Source organism: Schistocerca americana, chromosome 7 (genome assembly GCF_021461395.2).
Source record: "Schistocerca americana isolate TAMUIC-IGC-003095 chromosome 7, iqSchAmer2.1, whole genome shotgun sequence".
NCBI classification, from domain to species: Eukaryota; Metazoa; Arthropoda; class Insecta; order Orthoptera; family Acrididae; genus Schistocerca; species Schistocerca americana.
The window spans coordinates 467,724,357-467,745,561 of record NC_060125.1 but is presented as its reverse complement, the minus strand read 5'-3'; the positions used below and the strand labels follow the sequence as shown (position 1 = coordinate 467,745,561).

General features: G+C 38.3%; 1 protein-coding gene across 2 annotated transcripts in view; it reads left to right on the top strand.

The window, feature by feature from the left end:
- Nucleotides 1-21,205, top strand: part of LOC124622494 — a 151,994-nt gene that overhangs the window by 85,167 nt on the left and 45,622 nt on the right. For both annotated transcript variants that reach the window (XR_006980636.1, XM_047148207.1), the window contains exons 6-7: nt 13,209-13,375; nt 16,183-16,496. Coding sequence is in view for 1 of the 2 variants with exons in the window: in XM_047148207.1 (XP_047004163.1) it covers nt 13,209-13,375; nt 16,183-16,496 (481 nt within the window). In the remaining variant the exon portion in view is untranslated. The remainder of the gene's footprint in view (nt 1-13,208; nt 13,376-16,182; nt 16,497-21,205) is intronic.

Sequence of the window (21,205 nt, the reverse complement as noted above, 5' to 3'; positions counted from 1 at the left end):
GTACATACAAAGGGTAAAAGAATGGACCCGCAAAATTACAGACCAATGTCCCTAATTTTTGTTTGTTGCAGAATTCTGGGACATATTCTCAGTTCAAATACATAAACTTTCTTGAGGCTGAGCATCTTATATCCATGAATCAGCATAGTTTTAGAAAGCATCACTGGTGCGAAACTCAACTTGCCCTTTTCTCTAGCAATATACTGTGAACTATGGATGAAGGGCAGCAGGTACATTCCATATTTCTAGATTTCTGGAAAGCGTTTGACACAGTTGCCCATTGCAGACTGTTAGCAAAGGTACGAGCATACTGAATAAGTTCGCATATATATGAGTGGCTCGAAGACTTCTTAAGTAATAGAATCCAGTATCTTGTCCTTGATGGCGATTGTTCATCAGAGACAAGGGTATCATTAGGAGTGCTCCAGGGAAGTGTGATAGGAGTGCTGTTGTTCTCTATATATGTAAATGATTTGGTGGACAGAGTGGGCAGCAATTTGCAGTTGTTTGCTGATGATGCTGTGGTCTATGGTAAGTTGTCGAAGTTGGGTGACTGTAGGAAGATACATGATGACTTAGACAAAATTTGTAGTTTGTATGATGAATGGCAGCTAGCTCTAAATGTGGAAAAAATGTAAGTTAATGTGGGTGAGTAGGAAGAACGAACCTGTAATGTTTGGTTACTGTATTATTAGTGTCCTGCTCGACACAGCCCAGTCATTTAAATATCTGGGCATAATGTTGCAAAGCGATATGAAATGGAAAGAGCATGTGAGAGCTGTGGCACGGAAGGTGAGTGGTCGACTTCGGGTGATTGAGAGGATTTTAGGAAAGAGTGGTTCATCTGTAAAAGAGACCACTTATAAGGCACTGGTGAACTCAAATGGGAACCCCTGGAGGGAAGGTAACATTCTTTTCAAGAAACACTGTTGATAAAATTTAGAGAAGCTGACTGTCGAATGATTCTACTGCTGCCAACAAATGTCATGCTTAAGGACAACAAACATACAATTTTAGAAATGAGAGTTCATACAGGGGCATATAGATAGTTGTTTTTCCCTTGCTCTATTTGTGAGTGGACGGGAAAGGAAATGACTAGTAGTGGTACAGGATACCCTCCACCACACACCGTGTGGTGGCCTGTGGAGTATCTAGAAGTAAAAAATAAGTGTTAAATATGGATCAAAAATAGTCATTGGATGCTTATACAGATCCGCTGCCTCCAGCAGTATTGGCAGAATAATTGAGGGGAAACTTGGAGAGCTTGTCGTGTAAATTTCTTGGTCATGTTATAGTTTCAAATGGAGATTTTAACTTGCCAGCTATAGACTGGGAGACTCAAGTGATTATGGCAAGTAGTAGGGACAGAGAATCATTTGAAATCATTCTAAGTGCTTTATGCCAAAATTACCTTGAGCAGTTAATCAGAGAACCGTCTTGTGAAGATAACGTCTTAGACCTGCTGGCGACAAACAGATCCAAATTTTTCAACTGTTAGCACAGAACATGAATCATTTACCAAAAGGCTGTTACAGCATCACTGAATATGGCTGTAAATAGAACTACAAAGGCAGGAAGGTATTTCCATTTAGCAAGAGACAGATTTCAGAATACCTATAGGTCATCATGAAAATTTCATCTCCGGCACTGTGTTAAGCACCAATTGACAAACTTCGAGAGCACCATACAATACACTTCAGTCAAGTATGTTCCAAGCAAAATTGTGAAGGATGGAAAGACCTATCATGGATCGACAACCATGCTAGGAAGCTGCTATGAAAACAGAGATAGCTTCACTGCAAATTTAAATACAGCCAAAGCTTCACATATAAACAAAAATTAAATGAAGCTAAAATTAGTGTAAGGAATCAACAAATACAAAAGTAAAACTCTATTTACCAATGTGACAGAAAATCCTAACAAGTTATGCTCTTACGTTAAATCAGTAAATAGAGCGTAGCCATGTGTCCAAAACACACTGTTACCATTATGGTGCATAAACAGAGAATGACACAGAAAAGGCCAAAACACTAACAGCCTTTACCAAAACTGTTTCATGGGGAAGATCAAACTGTAGTTCCTCCTTTAAATTGTTGCACGAATGACAAAATGACAGACAACCAAATAAGTGACCAATGGATAGAAAAACAACAAAATCACTCAACAGAGAAAAGTCCTCTGGACCTGGCAGGATATCAGTTTGATTCTAAACAGAGCATGCAAAAAGTCTTACCTCTCTTCTCGAACAGATGCAAAAAATTATAGATCAGTATCCCTGGCATCAGTATGTTGTAGAATTTTGGAACTGTTTTACGCTCACATATTATGACGGCATTTCTGGAGACCAAAAATCTCCTCTGTAGCAACATGTGTTCTGAAAATAACGATTGTGTGAAACCCAGCTCATTGTGTTCATCCATGAGAGACAGAAAGCAGTAGGTACAGATCCCCAAACTTCCGGACGGCATTTGATGCAGTTCCGCACTGCTGCCTAATGAACAAAATACAAATGTATGGAATATAAGACCAACAGTGTGACTGGACTGAAGAGTTTCTAGCAAACAGAAAGCAGCTTGTCATTCTCAACAGAGAGAAGTCTTCATATGTAAAAGTTAAATGACCGTTACTTTTCACAGTATACGTAAATGACCTAGTAGATAACTTTGAAAGTTCCCCGAGTCTTTTTGCGGATTATGCTGTTGTACACAGAAAAGTCACAATGCTAGAAAATTGTAGAGAAATGCAGGAAGACCTGCAGAGGATTGACACTTGGTGTAGGGAGTGACGATTGACCCCCGACATGAACAAATGTAACATATTGCGAATATTTAGACAGAAGGATCCTTTGTTGTGTGATTACAAAATTGCAGAACAATACTGATAGCAGTTGACTCTATAAAATATCTAGGAGCATACAGAGTGATTTGAAGTGGAGTGACCACATAAAAGTAACCACAAGTAAGACAGATGCCAGACAGAAATTGATTGGAAGAATCCTCAAGATATGTAGTGCATCAGCAAAGGAAGTAGTTTGTAATCATTCGATCAATATGTGAATTTTGCTCACCAGTATGGTATGGATTGATAGAGGAAATAGAAAAAAATCCAAAGAAGAGCAGCAAATTTATTTAGTAAGCACGAAAATGTGACAGATGCTCAGCCAGCTCCAGTGGCAGATGCTGCAAGAGATGTGTTCTGCATTACTGTTGTTAACATTCTGAGAGTGTACATTCCTAGAACAATCAACCAATGCATTACTTCCTCCAGCATATATCTCGTGAAAAGACCATGAAGATAAAATTAAAAAGATTCAAGCTGACATGGAGGCTTACCAGCAATCATTCTTCCCACAAACTGTAAGCAACTGGAACAGAAAAAGGGGGAAGTGACACTGGTACACAAAGTACCTCCTGCAGCACACTATAAGGTGACATGTAGAGTATAGAGGTAAGTGTAGACCAGGGCCGGCCAAATGCTGCACAATGTGCAGACGTGCGGAAGTGCTGCACATGTGAACACGTGTGCGACAGCGACATCAGTTATTAGACATGTGTCCTAAATGAACGGCGTCGGCTTCTCTTCCCTGTTTATGTGGTACAAGCAAGAGCACAACATACCCAGTCTCGTTTACCCCTGGTGACCGTAACCTTAACAGAGAAGTACTGTGAAAAAGCAAAGGACGGGAGATCAATGTTCTCAGTCATTTCGATCAAGCATCAGTGATGAAAATCTCCCGCAACTGTTTGTGTTTGTCAATGAGCCGTGCATTTGTGCCCGATATTAACTATATCATTTCTCATGACCAGTGATAAATGTGTTTGGATTTATTCCTTTCATAATTAAAAATTATTGTTTACTAAATTTGCATTATTGCCTCCTTCTGCTCCATGTTACATTATTATCAGGAAAATTGGTCATTAAACCAATTGTTGTATACTTACATTTAGGGTTTTTTTTTTTTTAAATGTGTGAAGGGCTATGCTCAGCTGAAGTCGATAAAACATAACATTCATCTAATTGTCAGTTATTATGCAGATTTCAGACGGAACTGATGAAAGATATAGCAATAATGGTAGAGGTGATCATCGAGAGGTCTGCGGTTGTCATCCTGTTCAGAGGTCAGTGAGACAGAAATTATGAGGGTGTAACTAAGGGCACCGAGAATTAGTTATAGGAAACCTTGCATTGGTTTAATGTTATTTGAACTCATGACTAAGGTTCGTTGGAAGTCGCTAGGTGCTCTCTTTCTTAAATACTAGATCAAAAACATTACTCGTATTTACGTGCCGTCAGTCAAGCTGCCTTAATAAAAACCCACGGTTGTTAACTGTATTACTTGTCTTACTGGGTTAAACTGTTAACATAAAAGTAGATGTCTCAATGAGTAGACTGTGACAGTATTTTAAATTTTTAATACGCAAAATACCTTCCCATGGTTGGCATGCAAGCTATGGAAAGAGCACTAGAATGCGCCGATACAGAGTATCTCAGCAAGTGGATAAAGCGACATCTGTGCGTAGAAACATGCACTACATGAACGCTGACGGCTGCGGCGTGCACACTGTGACCCCGAAGTTGCACATGTGCAGGAGCACCGCACGCGTGCAGAATTTCTAGCCGGCCCTGGTGTAGACCTTTCTCTCCCCTCATCCTAATAACTGACGGGTTTCTCTCAACATAGGTTCTGACTGACCTTCCTCTCCTTCCTAAACACTGCTCTCTTTCCTGCCTGATAAGTCATTAACAGGTTGAAAAGCTAGGTATATTTTTTTTCTCCTCATAATGTGTGTATGAGAAATAATAGACTTTTGACTCATTGTGTGAATATTGTCTGGATATTGTCTCCTTGTAATTTTACAGTTTTATCCATTTAGTACTCCTTTTAATGTATACAGTGATCCATTCCATCTTCCTGAAGAATCTCCTTTATCATAGGCTCCGTGGACATGAACGAACAAATGAATGAGTGGCCATTTTAGGAACCTGTGTTTACATGGTAATTTCTATAGACAGCACTCAGCATTTACCCATGCATACAATTCTCTACAAACACATGAGATAAATGTGTCATTGTAAATCTGAAAACAGATAAACTGATTATAGGCTAAGGCAGGCAAGTCATGAGACAAAAATCATCACAGTCCAAGTCCAAAAAAATGGTTCAAATGGCTCTGAGCACTATGGGACTCAACTGCTGTGGTCATAAGTCCCCTACAACTTAGAACTACTTAAACCTAACTAACCTAAGGACAGCACACAACACCCAGCCATCACGAGGCAGAGAAAATCCCTGACCCCGCCGGGAATCGAACCCGGGAACCGGGGCGTGGGAAGCGAGAACGCTACCGCACGACCACGAGATGCGGGCAGTCCAAGTCCAAGCACAACCCTAATGGGAGAAGTTATATTCAAAGGTCAAAGAGCAAACCAATCACAGTCTTGAGGATCTCACCATCCATTATGAAGGGTGCACTGATACCACTTTAAGATGTTGGCACACGTTGTTAACACTGAAGCGACATATCGGAAGCTGTGGCTAGTGTTTTGTCATCTCAGGCACCTGGCTCATAAGGTATATGGCAACAATCGTTGCACCAGGCTATACACAGCTTCCGCACTGGATGTCAATTACACAGATTGCTGATGTATTTTCTGTATTGATTTCCAGTGTGGTGCCAAACTTACCATACACAGAATTCAGTTTAATGATTATTTGAAGTGCATACAGCTGCTGTTCTAACAACCTCTCTGAATTATTGTCTTTCCATTTCCAGACCACACAAAAAATCCAAAATGTGATTGATCCAAAAATATATCATTCTTCGCTTGGTTAATATCATTGTCAAGTTACCTTCCATTAGGGATGTTGGTGCATTCACTGACTGTGATACGACTCAAATGATAGAGCACAACAATCAGTTGTCCTTTTATTGCAGTCTTTACTCAGCAAATCTAGATTTCGGCTAGTGCCTAGCCATTACCAATGTAACGTTTCGTAGCATCAATGCACATTCTAGTACGTCAGTCCCCTGTTTTTTGGGCTCCTGTCACAGTTTGTTCAAGACTCAAAAGTCTAGATTTTCTGAATAAAACCTGCAAGAAAAGGACGACTGATTGCTGTGCTCTACCATTTGAAAATAATATCATTATGATCTGTGTATAGTTCAGACTTGTGCCAAAGACCTTTTATGGTTAGAGTGACTTGTTTACTCATAAATAATTAGATTTATTTCTTCTTCTTCCTCTCCCTCTTTTTTTTTGTGAGGAAAAGGCCAGCTAAATATCAGAAGAGGTACGAGGGTTGAATGAAAAGTAATGCCTCCACATTCATTAATTGGGTTTGAATATTTTAGTAAATCAAACTCAGAAGTAATCCTTAGTATGTGATCTTTAATTACCAATATTCACTTTTCCACATAATCACCAGCCGATTTGATACATTTCTGCCAACAATGAACAAGTTTTCAGAAGCCGTCACGGAAGAAGTCGACACTCTGTTTCTGCAACCACAGTCTCACAGTTCTCTCGTCTTCATCAGAAGCATAATGATGTCTCCACAGATTGTCTTTCATTATCGGGAACAGATGGAAGTCAGATGGTGCTAGATCTGGACTGTATGGAGGATGCTGTATGATGGTGAGATTCATTCTCTGAAGTTCTGCTGTGGGGTACCCATCATGCACAGATCTTCTGATAGCTAAGCAAAGCAATAACGTGACCCACATGTTCTTGTGAAATGCTGATTGTGCTTGCAATTTCTCTCTGAGTGATACGATGATCGTCTTGAATCAATCTGTCAACATTTTGCGTATGGAACTCGGGGGGTTGCTCTCACAGGACACCCAACTCTTTGTTTGTCACGCAGGTCAGATGTTCCCACCTCAACATCTTTAAACTTACTCACCCAATGACGCACACTACTCACATGTGCACAATCACCATAAACTGCTTTCATTCTCTGATGAATCTCCTTTGGGGTGACACCTTCTGCTGTCATGAATTCAATGACTGCATGTTGCTTAAATAGCATTGATGACGGTCTGCACAGGGTTCCATACTTTACACTGTAACAAAACAACTGTTTAATGCTAAGGCTTCCCTCCAGCTGGAGCTGTAGAGAAGAGGCTATGGCACAAGCCAGTACCTGCCGCTTACCGTTGCTGTCAGTCGTTGGAGAGTTACAGAGGTGGAGGCATTACTTTCAGCCAACCCTCATACATATCCGGCATTGTATGCTTCTGCTTTTTGAGTTTCACAAGGATAATAATGCATTAGTTACTACCGAAAACATTTGTGACATTTATTCAAGTGTGTTAGGCATCCATGAATGCCAAGGGAGGTTTCCTGAGTTAAGATCTGGTAATTTTGATCTTTGTAGCTTGTATCAATCAGGAAGACCAATAACTTTAGACAATGACATGTTAAGAGCGGAAGTGGAAGCAAATATGTGTCAGACAAACAAGGAACTGTCCAACACTCTTAATCAACCTTGGTCAACTGTCCGAAAAAATTTACGGCAGACTGGTAAAGACAAACAAAGCATCCATCACATGCAAGTTATTGCTTCAGGGGCACAATAAAGAACCACTTTGTGATTGCCTTATCACCGGTGATGGAAAATGGGTCCTCAATTATGCAAAAGTCAGTGGCTCTCTCCAAACAAATCTGTAGAGCTGAAACCTGGACAGACTGTGAATGCAGGTCTTTGCTGTGAACAATTGGCTGGAGTAAATCTATTATTTGAAAACTACTCAGTAATTGTCAACAGGAAAGGTGTTTTTCAAGATGAAACCTAGAAAAAATTATTGAATTGGGGTGGGAGGTATTGCCTCATGTACCATACTCGCCCGTTATTGTGCCAACGGATTTCTATTTATTCCGATCACTACAACATGTTCTAGGTGGCAAAAAATTTGAAAATGTTGATATCCAAAAGTCACCTCCAGATATTTTGCTCAAAAACCAATTTATTTGTATCAATCTGGCGTAGAAAATTTGCGCTAGATGGCAAAAGTTTGTTAGCAATGAAGCTACTCTAATATTTTCCTCATTATCCCTTTGTGAGTAACACATTGGGGATTGTGGTTTATCCCTAGAGTCATCATTTAAGGTGTGTTGGAACACCCTATCCTGACAATGTTAAATTTAGTGACTTGGCTTCCCTGTATTTCAGGCACCACCACTGTAGCCATTGACATGAAACTTTTACAGGACATTAGACTGTATGTTCTGTGTCTGCCGAACTACAGTAATTGTATTTCAGCCACTGCTTTTGGAAACACAATCTTTTAATTACACAGTTAAAATTTTGTGTACTTTTTGTACATTTTCATAAATAATTTTAATTATACATAACATTATGTTCTTCTTTTAGTTCAGTAGACTCAGGATATGTATGTTATTACTCCCTGAAAATTTTAATACTGTGCCCGAAGTGGTTTCTGAGATTTAGGGAAAAATGCAACAGAAAATGTAAATTTTCAGAAACGGCTTCTAAAGTCTTAAAGCACTGTAACTCACTTAATATATGCTTAATTTTTTACTTTTAGTCACTCAGAAGCACCGTGTACCATACTGTATATCATCATCTTGATCTTTTTCCAAGTTTTTTCGTCTTTCTCGACTCCTTAGTGGCTAACTGTGCTGCAAACTCTGTTTTATCAATGCAAACCTTGTCCATCCGTTCAAGTTCTCTGAACCAGTTTGTTTCAGGATTAATTCCCATATGCTGTAGCACTTGCACCCTACCAATGTTGCCATCATTAAAAGCAATAACAGCATCACTGAACCCTCCTCCAATCTTAGTGTCTTCATTCCAACAAAAACATTTTTTTGGTAAGCGAGTCCATATAAGATTACCGAACGACTCATTGGGATTTTCAGTCTGACCATGCAGACACTTCCTCAGTAATTCAGGATTTGTCAGGGCTCTGTAAATAGGCTTTATGATCTCCATGACTGCTGCTGGCATGGAATGTTTATGGCTGTATGAACTGTTTGAGTACTGGGCATTACGGTAAGTGCACATGAATAAAGTCCAGGAGGACAAAGGTGGTGTACTGGTTTTTCATCAGTTGGCAGTCTGTGGAAGAAGGTAGCTTGTACTGCCTGCTTCATTTTCAACAAACATTCAGTATTATTTCTAGTGGCCATCCCATAATACTGCTGTAGTTCATCAATCATTTTGTCTGTCAGCCTGCCTCTTATGGTTTTACCATCAGAAAGTTTCTTGTCTCTCAAACTATGTTTCAACTTCCTCAACGTGATGCCCATCCTCTTCTGGACATGTCCAATACAATAACTTAACCTTTATAACACAGCAGTCCACAGCCTTCTGTATAAAAAATTACCGACTTTATTAGATCTTGAAGTAATGCATGTAAAAATTTTAACATTTTCATCCAGTGTAGATTATGTTTAAAAAATAAAATAAAATACTTCCCATGTGAGTGTATATATATATATATATAAAACAAAGATGAGGTAACTTACCGAACAAAAGCGCTGGCAGGTCGATAGACACACAAACATACACACAAAGTTCAAGCTTTCGCAACAAACTGTTGCCTCATCAGGAAAGAGGGAAGGAGAGGGGAAGACGAAAGGAAGTGGGTTTTAAGGGAGAGGGTAAGGAGTCATTCCAATCCCGGGAGCGGAAAGACTTACCTTAGGGGGAAAAAAGGACAGGTATACACTCGCGCACACACACACACATATCCATCCACACATACAGACACAAGCAGACGTATTTAAAGACAAAGAGTTTGGGTAGAGATGTCAGTCGAGGCAGAAGTGTAGAGGCAAAGAAGTTGTTGAAAGACAGGTGAGGTATGAGTGGCGGCAACTTGAAATTAGCGGAGATTGAGGCCTGGAGGATAACGAGAAGAGAGGATATACTGAAGGGCAAGTTCCCATCTCCGGAGTTCGGATAGGTTGGTGTTGGTGGGAAGTATCCAGATAACCCGGACGGTGTAACACTGTGCCAAGATGTGCTGGCTCTGCACCAAGGCATGTTTAGCCACAGGGTGATCCTCATTACCAACAAACACTGTGTGCCTGTGTCCATTCATGCGAATGGACAGTTTGTTGCTGGTCATTCCCACATAGAATGCATCACAGTGTAGGCAGGTCAGTTGGTAAATCACGTGGGTGCTTTCACACGTGGCTCTGCCTTTGATCGTGTACACCTTCCGGGTTACAGGACTGGAGTAGGTGGTGGTGGGAGGGTGCATGGGACAGGTTTTGCATCGGGGGCGGTTACAAGGATAGGAGCCAGAGGGTAGGGAAGGTGGTTTGGGGATTTCGTAGGGATGAACTAACAGGTTACGAAGGTTAGGTGGACGGCGGAAAGACACTCTTGGCGGAGTGGGGAGGAAAAATGTTAAAAAAAAATTTTTTTTCCTTTCTAACTCCATAAAGGTGGTTCTTGAAACTTTGGTATTAGCTGTCAAGATAATTTCATTCTATCTTCCAGTTAAGCTCCTTCAGTACCTCTGTGACACTGTCCCATAGGCCAAACAAACCTGTGACCATTCTGCTGCCCTTCTCTGTATATGTTCAATATTCCCTGTTATTCATATCTGGTACAGGTCCCACACACTTGAATGATATCCTAGAACTGGTTGCACGAGTGATTTGCTAGCAATCTCCTCTGTAGACTGATCCCTACAAAGTGCTATACCAAAGTATTTGTATGAGCTGGCCAATACCAGCAGTGACTCAGTGATATTATAGTCATAGGATACTATGCTTTTTTGTGTTGTGAAGTGTGTTTGTGAACATTAAAGAAAGTGGCCAATCTTTGCACCACTTTGAAATCTTATCAAGATCTGACTGAATATTTATGCAGCGTCTTTCAGGTAGTACTTCATTATAGATAACTGTATCATCTGCAAAAAGTGTGAGGTTACTATTAATATTGTCTGCAAATGTGCAGCATGGACAGCAAGGGTCCCAACACTCTTCCCTGAGGCACATCTGAAGTTACTTCTAAATCTGACAATGACACTCTATCCAAGATAACATGGTGTGTCCTCCCTACCAAAAAAGCTCTCAGTCCAGTCACAAATTTCACTTGGTATCTCATATGATCGTGCTTTTGACAGTAAACACTGTCCCGACCTTGCTGTGGTCCAAAGCTTTCAGAATGTCATGTGAGAAAAGTGTTGTTGGGTTTCACATGATCGATGTTTTCAGAATCCATAGTGGTTTGCATTGGAGGACATACTGTTCAATATACCTCATTCTGTTTGAGCTCAGAATATGTTCTAATATTGTATAATAAATCGATGTCAAGGATACTGGGCAGTAATTTTATAGGACATTTGTACTACCCTTCTTGTAGATGGGTGTGACCTGTGCTTTGTTCCAGGAGCTGGGCACGGTTTTTTGTTGGAGGGATCTACAATAGATTATAGTTAGAAGAGGTGCTAGCTCAGCCACACATTCAGTATTAAATCTTACAAGGATTCCATTAGGCCCTGCAGGTTTGTTCAGTTTTAACAATATCAGCTGTCTCTCAACACCATTGACACTAATACTTATTTCATTCATCTTTTCAGTGGTGCAAGGATTAAATTTGGGCAATTCTCCTTTGGTTTTCCTTTGTAAAGGAACTTTTGAAAATGGAGTTAAGCATTTCATCTTTTGTTTTGCTACCCTCAATTTCAGTTCATGTTTCATTGGTTAGGGACTGGTTATTACCTTTGGTGTCACTAATAGCCTATACATGCGGCCGAATTTCTTTGGGTTTTGTGAAATATCATTTCACAATATTCTGCTACAGTTTTCATTGAAAGCATCATGCATTGCTCTCTTGACAGCCAAATGTTTTTTGTTCAGCATCTCTCTACCCCATGCTTTGTTTTACATCTATTATGCAATAATCTCTGTTTCTTTAGAATTTTCTTTACAGTGACTGTATACTTTGAAGGTCCCCTCCCAGTATGGGTTGTTCTACTGGTCACATTTCTATCAAGTGCTTGGTCAACTATTCTTTCAAACTTGAGCCGGAGTTGCTCTAAATGCATCTGTCCTGTGTTGAAAAGTTTCAAGTTCCTTACTGAGATATGACACTACTGATTTTTTATCCAGTTTACTGAACATAATATCTATCTGCTTGTTTTAGTTGTCCTTTGTACATTCATAATCTTTGTTGCCACAACCGTGTCATGGTCACAGATACCAATTTCAATGTGGACATCCTCAAAGACGTCAGGTCTATCTGTTCCCATTAGATCCAATGTATTTCCATCGTCAGTGTGGTTCCTAACTATCTGTTCCAGGTAGTTTTCAGAGAAGGCTTTTAGTAAAGTATCACAGGATGTCTTATCATGCCCACCACTAATAAAACTGTAATTTTCCCAGTTAGCTATTGGATCATTAAAGTATCCACCAATAATTACAGCATGATTGGAGAACTTGGATACAGGTGAACTAATGTTTTCTCCAACGTTTTTGGTTACATCAGGAGATGAATATGGTAGGTGATAGAAGGATCCAATTATCATTTTGTGCTCACCCTGATACTGAGTCTTGCCCAAACAATCTCACTTGCACCTTCGATTTCTATCTCAGTGGATCGGAGTTTCTTGTCTGCTGCAGCAATACACCACCTTCATTTCCCATATGCCTATCCTTTCAATATACACTTAAATTTTCCCCAAAAATCTCACCAATATCAAATTCAAGTTTCAACCAGCTTTCTAAGGATTTTAATACTGTCACCTGTGGGAGGCATGTTTTTCGATCTTACACTGTTACTTCTGGGCTTCCTACAGCTGTCGTTATCAGGATTGAATGGAGAGTTGCCTAATGTAAAAAAAACCATTGTCTGCACCTCATGCACAGTCAGCTAACTGAATAGCAGCCTCTGATGAGTAGTGCACAGCTGACCGATTTAGGAGAACCCTATAGTTCTCAACCGTGCCACAAGTGCAGGAAGTCATAACCTAGATTATCACAGAACCTTCGAAGTCTGATTCACTCCCTTCACTCGACTCAGAACCAAAGGGTCACAATCAATTCAGGGAACAATGTTTGTGGTTTAAGTTAAATAGACTTTTTTCGATAGATTTAAAAACAACTTTCATGTTTACAGTTTTAAGTAGTTTTCATTAATCTCATTTTAATTTCCACATAGAAACCATAAATAGCTTTTCTTAGTTTGGAATTGAATGAAAATAATTGGTTTTTTCTGTGTTGTGCAGGATTTGTTGAAAAAACAAGAAGCATTGGAGTCTCGATTAAAAGATACTATGAAAGAGCTAGAGAAACAAACAGCAGAACTGCAGCTGAAAAACCTGGAAAGAGAGAAGATGGCAGCTCAGCTGGGCTCGAGGGAGAGGGAACTGGAAGTATGCAAACTGCAGCTTATGTAAGCAATGTTACAGTTTCATACTGTGTTTCTTATCCCACTTATTCAACTAAAATTATTCTTTGTATTAGCATCAATTCCAGTAGATGGAGATGCAGATTGTATGATCCCCTAAATTGTGAAAATGGTAGTTCACATTGTCCTCAGCATGCTTTTAAAAATTATTTTTGGCTTTAGTAAAAGAAAATAGTATTATTTTATTCAGCATAACGTAAATTTACAATAGTTGTTTAGCAGAATCATACACATTGCGTTGGTTGTTCCAAACAAGGTTAAAGTGAAATTGTGAACAAAATATTGACTCCTTGGTCAGTAGCATAAATAATTAATTTAAATAAAATTTGTTATTTTTAACGTTATAGTCAAAATAGTTCCCACTCTTTATTTTAGATAAAAGAATGACGTAGATTTTAAAACTTAACTACTACTGGAATTTTGTTGACAAAACTCATAACAAGTAAGTATTCGAGGCTAGTTCCTAATCAATTCCTAAGGTGATATGTGGAAGTCTTCTCCATCATATTTTTTTACAGAATGAATAACGTTCAGGAAAACTGTCAAATGGTCAGGTAATGTAGTGCATAGTGCTTATGTTGCTTTTTCATCCACATTGCCATTTAAACTTTCAAGTAAGAATGTACAAAAGGTTGTAAATAATATGCATGATCAGTATTAATTTCATATGAACCACTGGTATTATATTTAAACTGAACTATTAAGTTTGCACTCCAACAAATAACTAATAACAAAGGGCAAGAAGATAAGCAAGAACAGCCCACAGAGCAACAGCAAAAATAAAGTGGAAATCAGTCACTCTCAGTGTTGAAGATTTGATGAATTAGGAAACAACCATTCTCCTATGTAGCTTATGTATTTCTGTAGCATAAGTGTTAGAGGATGAATGAGTGTCATGTGTATTTTGGAATTAGTTTGTCACACAGTACCGTAGTAAGCTTCCATCATCACACTGTGGCTACTTTAATTTCTGCCTCTTTCATTGCTATGGATTCTGCCACCAAGTTAATGGAACACAAGATATCAGTGTGTGTCAACCTTCTTTAAATTTTGTTCTGAGACTTAGTGTCCCAGGAGTAGAAACTGTTTCTTAGTGCACAGATTTTACAATGTTCAGTCAGAATCCAAATTGACTGAGGCAGTAATGCCATGACTGGACATGTTGTTTCAGTTTCTACCTTTCCAGGGCTGTAACATGACATCACCACTGTAGAATGATGTCCAGTTCTTGTGTGATGTTGTTGATGACTGAGATGTGTAGCTGTTACACTTTGTGGAATCCTGCTTCAACCTTATTCTCATTGGAAAGCCTTTCAGTATACCATTTGGACAGTGGGAACAGCTCAGTTTTTTAAATCCCTCCACAACATTGCAACTCAGTGAGTTATTAAGGCACATTATAGTTATGTAGAAGGTAACAAACTAGTTGGTGTGGGGTGCGGATGTTCCATTTTGTGTCTTTCACCTGATTTTGTTTTAATGAGTTGATGCACACTAAAGATGCCATTTTCCTTCGATGAAAGCAGACTTCTCATTGTCTAGATTCTAAAAACCTGCAGGGTGATCATGAGATGTACAATAATCTATGAGAAGAAACAGATATGGGGTTGACACATGGAAGTTTGGGTCAGTCTGAGGAGCATGCTCGGATAGCCTAAGTGGTAAGGTGACTTCTTGTGATAAGTGTGAAATCTGGGTCTGGCACAAATTTTCATATATCGCTTTAGATAGTACGTCTACACCTCTTACAGTTAAGTTGAATTTCAGGAATAAAATTCCAGCATTGAAAAAAGAATGCTGGATATTGTTGGACTAAAGAGGAGAGGTCCTCAGCAGCAGTATTGACTTCTTGAAATCATCTATACAGTGATGTAGGTTAATGTCCCAGGTACCTCACTCTGTAGCCATTCACCATGGTGTACCCTCATTTTTGAGTAATTATACAAATATTGGGAATTTCACATGATGTTCTACAGCTTGGAACAAGGGATGTTTAATAGATTGGTTGCACACTGTGACAGATCAGGTACAAATCTCACATGTAAAAATTTGTGCGTTCAAATCTCCTCAGCTCCTAAAAAAATATTTATTGTTAAATATTTATCGAAATGGTTTTTGTCATTATTTTTGTTAAGTTAACTGAGTTAAATCTCATTTTTTTACACCTTTCCTTTGTCGCATCATTTTAATCACTGTAGTAACATTTGTAATTGGTCTCGTTTTTTCTTCCTGTCATTCTTTTTTCACTTGGAATCTTTAAGCTTTTATTTATCTATCTTAATATTTAAACATTTGAAACTACCAATGTATCAGTTAGAAAACAAAAGATGAAACAATATATTTATACTGACTGTGCAATGCTGTGAACTTCTTTTTCGTTAAAGATGTACCCTTTTTTATGTAATCATCAAACAAGCATTTGAAACATAAACTCTTAATTGCACTACAGACAAAGCAATGCACATAAAGATTTAAATGAAAGAAGGGATTATATATAAGATGAAATTCAAGCAAATTGAGGAACGGAAATAATGAAGACAATAACTGATAATATGTAGCAGACTTTTTCAGTTTTCCTATCTGCCCCTCAACACTTCCTTTATGTAGTGAGTAGCAATCTATCCATTACGTATTGTTATTCCACCCATGATTTTCCATCTCTAACTTCATTTTAGTATCATCGGTTTCCATTTGTTTATGGTATGCAGTGTGAAGATTTTGAAATTTGTGCAGTGTAATTTTAAGAATCCCTTAACAATAAGAAAAATATTATCAAAATTATTTTTGTGCAGGGAAATGAAAACATTGGTTCGTGATCAGCTGACTGCACTGCGGGAAGCTGTACGAGGTGGCCTGCCTCCAAGCCAGATACCTCCACCCAGTCTGGCAGTATCAGAAGAACAGCACAGACGACGTTTGCGCACCTCCTCTCCAACGTCCAGTGCAGATTCATCTCAGCTGAGTGTGTCACCCTCCTGGCACAAAATTAGCTCAATAACTCCACCACCGGACATCAGTGCCGATCCAGTCCGTACTCAGCCTGAACTCACTGATCTACCTGACAGCCAGGCATCAGTGACAATTGCCGGACCCAGAGTACCAGCAGGTAGACTGTAATGTCCTTCAAAACTGTATTTATATTTGGATTAAGTTGTTTGCTACAGCAATTCTGTACCATATTTTGTGAATTTAAGCTCAAATTTCGTACACCTTTTTTTGTGTTGCTGATTCACAGCTACTTTTCTCACAGTTATTTCATGTGAGTGTTCAGTACAATAACCATAGTTAATTACAAACTAATCTGATGCATAAACACCGTATTATTACTATATTTCAGTGGTTTCTCAAATTATCATCTGCAAAATAGTGTTATTTTGCTGGAAAGTTTCCCACTAATCTTATTTTTGTCTAAGTCAGAACAGAACAATTAAGGAACTCTTTTAAAAATATGAATTTTCCTGCCCGTGTGTTGTCAAGTCGGAATCAGTTCTGCACAGTACCATAAAATTAAATACCTTTTTTGTTAATGAGAAACCTAGACATTAACACAACAAAGTGAATAAAAGGAACATTACCAAAGACAGAGAAACCAAAAGCATATGTGACACATCCAGTATAAGTTGGTGCTTAGTTGAAGAATTATCTATTATAACAGTAAAATAGCTTAATTTGTTGATATACAATGGATATGATATATCTGAAAAGTTCAAGCCCAGGTATGACGTTGAAGGGGAATTTGCTTCAAAGCCTGGGTCAAGGGACACTGTAAAATAATAAAGAGGATTTTATCTTTCTTTTGAAAGCAGAATGTCCCTTTAATGGATTTATTTTGAGCTAGGGGACATTATGAGAGGTTGAAGTCCATGTAGTGCCAAGATATCTCAATGATTAACAAACTTTCTTGTCACCTTTCCCATAGAGGACTGTTGTAAAGGTACTCTAGAAGTCTTGAGTTGCTTCTTCAAATTTTCTTGTTGAGAGATCAAAAGTGTAAACTTTTTTCACTAATTCACCTGAACAGTCTTCAAAAACATTATTGTTCTCTTGAATTACTGTTTCAACTTAATGCAGCGTAAAGCTCATAGTTCTTCTTTTATTGCCACATGCAGATTACAGTTATACCCATTCACAGTTTTGTTTGATGTCTACTGCCACCAGGTAAGCAGAAGTTTTTGAAAATTATGTTTGGACATTTATCTTTTTGAAAGTGGGCCCATTGTTCATATGCCAGAAAGCCAGTGGTCAAGAAGATTATGACTGCAGCTGTAAATAGGTTCAAATTGACTATTAAATTTGTCTGTCGATAATGTCAATATTTTTTTCCCATAATACTTTGAAATTAAGTGACTTTTTTGTTTTCAACAAGATTGCACTGTAAAAATAACAGACATGACTTTTATTTCCCACTGTATACCCAGAGCCACAGTAGCAATCATTTTGACAACTTATCATTTCTTTTTGCATTTATTTCATCTGGAAATACTGAAAATTCACAGCTGCATAGTAAGAGAGTGATTTGATGCTGCAATATATGATTTATGCTGAAGCGACATGGTATACTTACAGTGCTTGGGTCTGACTAAGTCGTGATACAGATATTGAAAATAGCCTGTAAGTTGGCAGATCAGAAAGTAATTGAATATGTATAACAGTTTCAGAACAATAGTCTGTTCGTTGTCAAATTGAAAAGCTAATAGTGATACTTGCATTCCATAATGTGCGGAATCAAGTGAAGTACATCAGTGACTCCTGTAACAAGAAATCAAAACCAGTATATCATCCTCAGAGGGAAGATATTTGATAAAACAGATAAAGACAGTATGGAAAAGGTAGGTGTCAGTTACTTTCACTATATTTTGTGGACCATTCGGAATTTGGTAGAGGCAAGACAAAAGAGGTTTTGGATCAGATCACGAATGCACCCAGGAGGCTACACAAGCAAAATGTGTGTACATCAGACAGCGGGACCAACGCCACTTTTGAAGGAAAATATCACAATTCTGTGCATAGATGATGCTATACTGAAGGATATAAAGCTGTGCACAGATACCGAAGACCAGAGGTATCTTGGAAACAATTGACATGTTTCTCTGTCTGAGCTGGGAACACTTATTCCAGTTTTGTATGCCCTTATCTTTTTTGCACCAATGGAATTGAAATTGATAATTTGTCATCAGAAAACTGGAAGCTGCAGTTGATTTGCAATACTATGTCAAGGGGTGAATTGAGAGATATGAAAGTTTTATGCTTTTACAGCTGGGAACAGAGACTAATAAAACTAAAGCAGACAAGTCTATTTTGTGGTCAGAAGTTGGAAAACATTTCACTGAAAATCCAAAAGAACAGAAACCATTTTGATCCTGCAGCCCCTATGAATCAAGACACAAAGGAATTAAAGACATTAGGTGCCACTGTCAGCTAATGTCTTTAATTCCTTCATGTCTTCACTGAAAACTGTTCCCTGCATTACAGTCAAAGACAAAACATCACAATTGATGAACAGCTCTTTCCTACTGAAGCCAGGGGCTTGTTTATACAAACAAGGCTAATATGAGACCTGTAAGCTGGATAAATTTGGTATCAAATTTTATTTAGAAATAGCTGTATAAACCACCTGTTAACAGAATTATATGCTTGTGAGATGATGAAATCGAGCAAAGAATCAGTCCGTATCCGAATATGGTGTGTTTCTTTAAAATGGGAGTAAGTTATAAGTGACAGTTTTTTTTTTGCTGTCTCTGCACCTGGCCAAAATATTGATGAGTCAGACTACAAGTGTAAGACATTCTCACAGCAGCAATATGATATGCCACACAATACGTGATGCGACACACGATATGACGTAGAAGTAGCGCACATTGTTGGAGCACATAGAAGCGAAAGTTGAAATGACGTAGTGGTTCACGCTGGGACTACATCAATACAACAACAATTCGATCCTCTGTTGTATTGTCCGCACAACCCCTTGATTGCTCCACACAACTGCATCATGTGATAACACGGGAGAGGAAATTTCAAGTCTCCTGGTGTACCTCAAACAGTTGTATTATGTAGTCGAAGCTACACCTGTCTCTGTATTTCATTTCTCAATAAAACCTTTAATTTTCGCATAAAAAATTAAAATCTACTTTTTTTTTTTTTTTTTTTTTTTTTTTTTTTTTTTTTTTTTTTTTTTTTTGTGCATGGATTCTTTCTCATTCAATTTTGAGGAAACTTTTTGGTAAAGAAAATTTATTTATTTTTGTCATATATTCTGATATCATAGCTTGATAATAAACTGGTTTTCTTTTCACTGTTGCCCATACTTATAATGATACTTCAAAATTGGATAAAACGCAGCACGTTTTGAAAAGTTTGCAGTGAAAAACATAATCTCTGGCGTGTCCACATATGATGGATTTTAGGTCCTACGACACTATGTACTAAATGTAGCTAGCATATTGAAATTATTTTTAATTCTGGATGGGCAGGCATATCTCTTTCCAGTCTCGAGTAAATACGTGAAGCAATTGGAAGTTGTGCGCGACAGCGCTGGCAGTGAGGCATCACACACCAGGCTATTTCTGGCTGCTGTGTCATGTTACTTGTAGTACTGTTTCTTTGGGAACATGAGTGCCACATTGATACCCGTCACAATGCACAAAATTTATGATAACGTGTTGTATCACATATTGTATCGCCTCAGTGAGAGCTGTGCCTAATGGATACAGTGAATCGTTTGACAAGAGAGATATCAATATCAGTAAGAATTTCGAAAGCATCACTATATGAAACTACTGTGATGAATCATGCTTTCAAAGTAAGAAAAATAATAATGTTCATGTTCTCAGTATGCCGCATTCAACTCTTAAAAATTGCAAATGATTTGAAATGTCTTTCAGAAACTATAAAATTTTTAATAAAACTAAGTATGGAGCAGGTATACTTCGCCAGATGACTGAGAAATATTCAGTGAAAGCTGATTCACAGAAACAACCAATAGAAGTGTTCTACAATATGTTTTACTTTGTTGGAATAAATGTACTTCCTTTACAGAACAGTTGCAGGAAAAATTATCAACTGTAAGCAGTTTCTGCAGCATCGCAGAAAAGAACTAAGGCTTGAACATGGGGAAAATAGTTCCAAATAGTATTTACTGTAATCAACAGTGGGTCAAATAATGAAGACAAACCAATGAGTAAGGAACAAAGATGGCTCTGCAGTATGTCAAAATGCAAGAACAGGATGCCTGACATGTGTGACATGTGACACCTGTAGAAAGCCTGTGTGTGTGAACTGTAGTAAAGTAGTCTTGAAGCAATGAATTTATTTCCATTCAGGTCTCCTCATTATCAGAGAACATAATTTTATTTTAGTAGTATAGATTCCCACTCACCATATAGAGGAGACATTGAGCCGTAGACAGCACAACAAAAAGGCTGCTACACGTTTGAACTTTCGGCCAAAAGGTCTTCTTCTAAAGTTGAAAACACACATGCACATTCACACAAGCTCAGTTCGCACATGACCACAGTCTGAGGGATCTTTCAAGGTAGCACATCATCCACTGGGCCTGATCATGGCAACTAATTGGAAATTTGTCTCGTCTTCATAGTTATGTGATTGATGGTAACATAGTGCCTATTGCACAGAAATTGCTATGATGTAGGCATATGCTAATGTGTACAATTCTTTATGTTTCTTCTGTCAATGTACATCTAGATATGGTCTCAAATTTCTTGCTCCAGGGCATCATATGTGCAGCATCATATTAAATTCAAATGTACTGCAACATAAACATGATTTTGATATTGAAAGTTATCTGTTAGATGCATT